This window comes from Vigna angularis, chromosome 2 (assembly GCF_016808095.1).
Source record: "Vigna angularis cultivar LongXiaoDou No.4 chromosome 2, ASM1680809v1, whole genome shotgun sequence".
Lineage (NCBI taxonomy): Eukaryota > Viridiplantae > Streptophyta > Magnoliopsida > Fabales > Fabaceae > Vigna > Vigna angularis.
In genome coordinates this window covers 20,872,380-20,877,925 of record NC_068971.1, presented here as the reverse complement: position 1 = coordinate 20,877,925, position 5,546 = coordinate 20,872,380, and the positions used below count along the sequence as shown (strand labels likewise).

The window sequence follows — 5,546 nt, the reverse complement described above, 5'->3', positions numbered from 1 at the left end:
AATAATTCCAGTAAATTGAAGAGTATTATTATTTATGTAGGTCACGTTTTTTCCAACAGTAATAATATTGGATTGAGCTATGACAACAATATGAAACAATGCAAAGATGGAAAAAGAGAGAAAAAAAATGCATCATGGGAAGAAAAAAAAATGACATATGAAAGGGTACATCAGAAATGAGTTGGTTTTGCATCCTAAATGAAATTAACATATTGGAAATATAGAGTTTAATGAAAAATAATTCCAGTAAATTGAAGAGTATTATTATTTATGTAGGTCACGTTCTTTCCAACAGTAATAATATTGGATTGAGCTATGACAACAATATGAAACAATGCAAAGATGGAAAAAGAGAGAAAAAAAATGCATCATGGGAAGAAAAAAAAATGACATATGAAAGGGTACATCAGAAATGAGTTGGTTTTGCATCCTAAATGAAATTAACATATAATGCACGTTGTATTTTTTTATTGGTAGTGGAATTTTTGAACGAGTATATATGAATTGATGCTTTTAATCAAGTTGCATGATATTTTTTTTATTCATCATAAGAGGAAAGAACGATTTTTATCTCGATATGGAATTGACGGATTACAATTTTATTTTTTATTCACGTTGTAAATTTGAGTTGAGCATGTTCAATAGATTTTGACAATCCTAAAAATTAAGTTATGCATGCATCATAAATGGAATTATTGCACCTTATTTTTTTTTTTTACAATCCAAATTTGAGAATGGTATATTTAAGTTTTCTTTTATAGTTTAGCTGTAAGATGAATTTCTTATTCATCTTTTGATGGTTTCTGGAGGAGAAATGGAATTGATAAATTAAATTAGAATTAATTTTTTATTGATGTTGTAAATGAGATATATGTGCATCCTAAATGAAATTGATGGAATGCAATTTGAAATTTTTGTTGATAGTAAAATTTACATAAGAGTATATCATCTTTATGCTTTCCATATTTGGCTCACACTGATCTCGCCTTCCCTTCTCTTTGGTTGAACATTGAATGGGCCTTTGTTGGACTTTTATTAGTTCCCTCATTCAGCCATTTGCTCCAATCCAATTGTGCACGTTGCTTTGGATCTATCCATATTCTAACCATCCAATAAAAATGTGAATATGCAGTCAAATGAATGCTACAATCAACCTCTTTTCTATTGTTCACTTTACTCTACTGTAATTTACTCTATTTCAATTACAAAAATAAAAATTAATAACAATAATTATAATTATAATTAATATTAATAATAACATATTTTAACAATTTCTATTTATAATTAATATTAATACTAACAATAATTAATATTAACAATAATTTTAATAATAATATAAAATAAACTATTTAACGTAATGTATTTAAAATTTATTCCTACACCCTTTTATAATTTTAATTTTATTTTTTCATATTATAAATAACATATTCAATTTCATTTTAATATAATTTCTACTACTTTATTTAAATTTATATCACATTTCTATGTAAAGATAAATTGGTAATAATTTTTATCAATTAAAACATTTTTTTAATCTATTATACCCATTACATCATTCACAAACTTTCACGGACATTTCTTTTTCTTCAAATCTCTTTATTCACCTTGTTAAATTTTTTAGAACATTTTTTAAGATGAATTTTAGGAAAGTAAGTAATGAATTTGATTGAATTTGGATGAATTTGAGCGAATGAATGTTGTTTATTTTAAAGGATTTGAAAGTAAAATGATGAGATTTGAGAATAAAATTTATAATTAAGTTGACTAATTTATAATAAATAAATAAAAAATTAATAGATTGAAAATTAGGAATTGTATCCATACAATTCAATTTGGAGGTTTTATGTGAAAGATAATTAGAAACACAAACAACTAAAAATAATTGCAAATGAAATTAAAGAAAAACGAAAATTCAATTCACATATTCAAGGTTTGTACAATTATTCTAATCATATTCTTCTAAGGTTTTATATTCAAGTTTAAATCGATTCAATTAATTACTATGGAAGAATGATATAAAAGCAGAAAATAAAACATATTAAAAGTATTTTGGCAGACAATATTACTTTATTTCTTCTTTTCTGTGGTTCAACTCTGGTAGAAAATGCACACTATGTCAAATTTAGCAACAAATATAATTAGCCCCACAAGCATATCAGAAACATTATTGTATCATGCTAATCTGTTATCCTTTAAGGTATCTTATAATGATAAATCTGAATGTTGTCTTCATTTTGTTTCTTGAAATTGCTTCCCTTTCTGTGAACAAGGAACTTGCCCCATTTGTATGCCCTATATTTGGAAGGGTTCTCCTCATTTGTCATCTCCTCCAAAGGCTTCACTTCTGTGTCCTGTGCAGGGTTGAAGAAAAATGGAATGGAAAACCTTTCTTTCTCAGAGTTAACCATCACTCTGTGTTCCACACTCTCATACAAATCATTGCTCCAAACCTGCATTAACTACCCAATTAATTCTCAAATACAACTATCACCTTCTAATGAAGGATTAACCTCGATCATATAAACCAAAACATCATCTAACACTTAAATTATTTCGAACAAGTATAATCTCCCTTGATATAGTTTGAGCAACCCACCTGAATAATATCACCAACATTGATTATGTAAGCATCTGGTGTAGGTTTGACTGGAACCCATTCTTGATCTGCTTTGCGTTTGACTTCAAGTCCTCCAACCTCATCTTGTGCAAGAATGGTTAAGGCTCCACCATCCTTGTGTCGACCAACACCAAGGGCTAGGTGAGGATAAGGGCATGGAGGATAGTGGTTGAAACGAATAAAGCTGGTTTGATCTTTCATGAAAAACTCTTCAAACCTCTTTGCCTCAAGGCCTAAGCTCAGAGCTATCAGCTCCATCAACTTAAAGGACAACTTTTCCATCTCTTCAATATACTCTTCTATTAAATCCCTGCTCATCGTTAACTAATTGTTCATCTGTAGTTCACAGTGTATAGTTATTGATTACAGAGTGAAGATGAATTACCTAAAGTTTGAAGGGTAATCGGGGGATGCATTAGTCCATTGAATGAGTCGATCATCGTGTTCATCAGAAGATGCAGGAATGAAAGTGGGGTCTTTGGCTAGAAAATCAAACACTTCTTTCCAGTCCCTGACGTTTTTGGTGAGTTCTGTGTCATAGTAACCGATTAGTGAAATCTCATCTCTGCTAACCTTCTTCTTCTTTTCCAGAGTTTGAGCAAAGAACATCCTTGAAGCATTTTCAAGCCTTTGCCTTAGAGTGAGGGAGACCCCATGGTTGATTACTTGGAAGAAGCCCCACTCTTTGCATGCACTCCCTATCTCCTTCACTAAGCTTTCAATGGAAGATAGATCTGAAACTGTTTGGTTGGTGATTGGAGAGAGATCAATTATGGGAATTCCTTCGACTTGGATGGAGGAGAGCTTTGGCCTGTGTTCTGGGTCTTGGATGAAAGCAGTGTCAACCTCTCCCATGGCTGTTGCTGATCAACAATGATTGAGTACTTTGCCAGAACGCAGACTCTTCTAATATACGTGAACTTGTTCACTTGTTTTGTTTCAATTTCACTACCTAATACCATTATCCCTTTTGGAAAATATCTTTTTAAAAATTCTTTTTTAACAATTTTTTGAGAACGCAGACGTGGTGGCTTATGATTGGTTCGTTTCAAATATTTTTCTGAAAACAAATTCAAACAGACCAATAAAGCAATGACACATGACCCATTGTCAAAAAATTGTTAAAATTTGTTGTTAAAATATCATGATCCATCCCTTTTTCCAATGAACAGTGATTATTTTGTGATATATATTTATGCACACAAAACTTAACAATAATATTCACGGAAAGCATTGAACCAATGAGATTATTACAACTCTGATCAATAATCAATGATAGAGAGGGAAGATTTTACCTAATATACTGAAAATTTTTGAACACCTACGTCACAATCTCTTTCTTGGAAAATGGATGCTACAAAAATCATTGATGTTTACGTGATGTTAGAAAATATATGTGGTGGTTGCGGGGAGAGTGTATCAAAGTTTATTATAGTCTCCGCGCACATACATTGAATCTGGACTCGTGCGTGTGCCTTGTCATGGTTTAACGTGAGAAGAAACAAAAGAAAAGTATACGTTGATAACGGAATTAAAAGAAATTTTGATAATACTTGCACTTGTAGTATTTAAATTTTTTGGTTTATATACACGCTTTAGCCCTATTCGAGCAATTGTAATTTTATATTATCAATTATTTTCTTAATTTTGATACCACTCCTTAATGAGATTCATGCCCATGCACCTTCATATGGATAACCCTTTCACCATATGATAAATATAAATCCAATTTATCTATACAAAAGTTATATTAGAGGACGCCGTGTTTTATGAAGTTGGAGAAAGTTCCCAACCTTAGTGGTAAAAACAATGATGATAAAGAAATTTGGGAGTGGTGATAACCGTGGAGAGTAGGATGTTTTCACTATGGTGGACCATATTTGATGAAGGATTGTTTTCAACTTTCTTCAAAGAGGAAGTGTTTTGTGTGTTAGAAAGTAGGACAACTAGCGAAAGACTGTCTTAGTAAGAAAGAGACAACGTATACATGTGATTACTAGCGATGGAGAGGAGAGAGGGTAGCATGGTGCAAGGTTTTTCTTCTGTATCTGATAGAATTTTGAAAATGTAGTATATTTTAGGGCGAATAATTCATTTTAGTCATAGTCAGAGAGTTACCCTTTGAGTTTTCGGTTTGTTCAGAGCTTTCAATTGTTATAGAAGGACACATTTAAAGTCAACTTTTCTTTTGTCAGTGGCGTCTGGCGTTGGACCAATGTCTTACCGCATGACTTCAGCTGAAGATGACTCCACCTGTTAAAGTTGAAAAAGCGTTGAAAAGTTGCTAGAGAAAACAATTTACCAAGTATGTCTCTCTGAAAACATGATTACATTTCATAAGACGATGGTTTAACACATAACAAATTTTAAAAAACACAAGTGTTTCCTCTAACAAACAATACCTCACTGTCTAATTTTAGTTTACATGAGACAAAGCATAGGTGCTCCCATATGATACACTAACATAGAAGAGGTGAACTAATTTCATACGGAAAAATAAGTAACGCATAAAAGGTTTACGTTGCAAAGTCACATTAGAATGATCTCTTGAACAATGATTGAATAAAACCGTCAAGGGTTTGTGGTGGTCAAAGAATGATTGAATAAGGGTAAAATGAAATTTATAGTTTTATAACGGTGCAGGAAAAAAAAAAGGTGTTGGAAGCAGCAGTCAATCCCATACCATACCAATAACGTGTAATCAATGGGATCTAAAATTCCATACTCCTTGGGGGATGGCATCCAATATTCACTCCCAATGACTATGAACTATGAATCCTGCAAGTTGGCCTTAGCCTGTTGTAGCTTCAACAATTTGGCCACCAATCTCATTTAGATAGAAGCACACAACAATATTTTGTAATTGCTAAGTTAGTAAGAAAATTCTAGTTTGATGATGAACTGCTGACACAGTGGTTTGGCTGCACCA

General features: G+C 31.8%; 1 protein-coding gene across 1 annotated transcript; it reads right to left on the bottom strand.

Moving 5' to 3' along the window:
• Positions 1-2,045: 2,045 nt before the first annotated feature.
• LOC108328053 (jasmonate-induced oxygenase 2) lies at positions 2,046-3,566 on the bottom strand. Its single transcript, XM_017561835.2, has 3 exons — positions 3,003-3,566; positions 2,597-2,927; positions 2,046-2,450 (listed from the first exon to the last, which is right to left on the bottom strand). The coding sequence occupies exons 1-3, from the start codon at positions 3,470-3,472 to the stop codon at positions 2,193-2,195; spliced, it is 1,059 nt and encodes a 352-aa protein (XP_017417324.1). The 5' UTR covers positions 3,473-3,566; the 3' UTR covers positions 2,046-2,192.
• Between the last annotated feature and the right edge of the window lie 1,980 nt (positions 3,567-5,546).

What these genes read in the sequence shown, in the direction of transcription:
- LOC108328053 (XM_017561835.2), bottom strand. Translation starts at nt 3,472, where the DNA reads ATGGGAGAGGTTGACACTGCTTTCATCCAAGACCCAGAACACAGGCCA. An exon ending in GATTACCCTTCAAACTTTAG is followed by an intron (nt 2,928 to 3,002) that starts GTAATTCATCTT and finishes AACGATGAGCAG; the next exon opens with GGATTTAATAGAAGAGTATA. An exon ending in ATGTTGGTGATATTATTCAG is followed by an intron (nt 2,451 to 2,596) that starts GTGGGTTGCTCA and finishes TAGTTAATGCAG; the next exon opens with GTTTGGAGCAATGATTTGTA.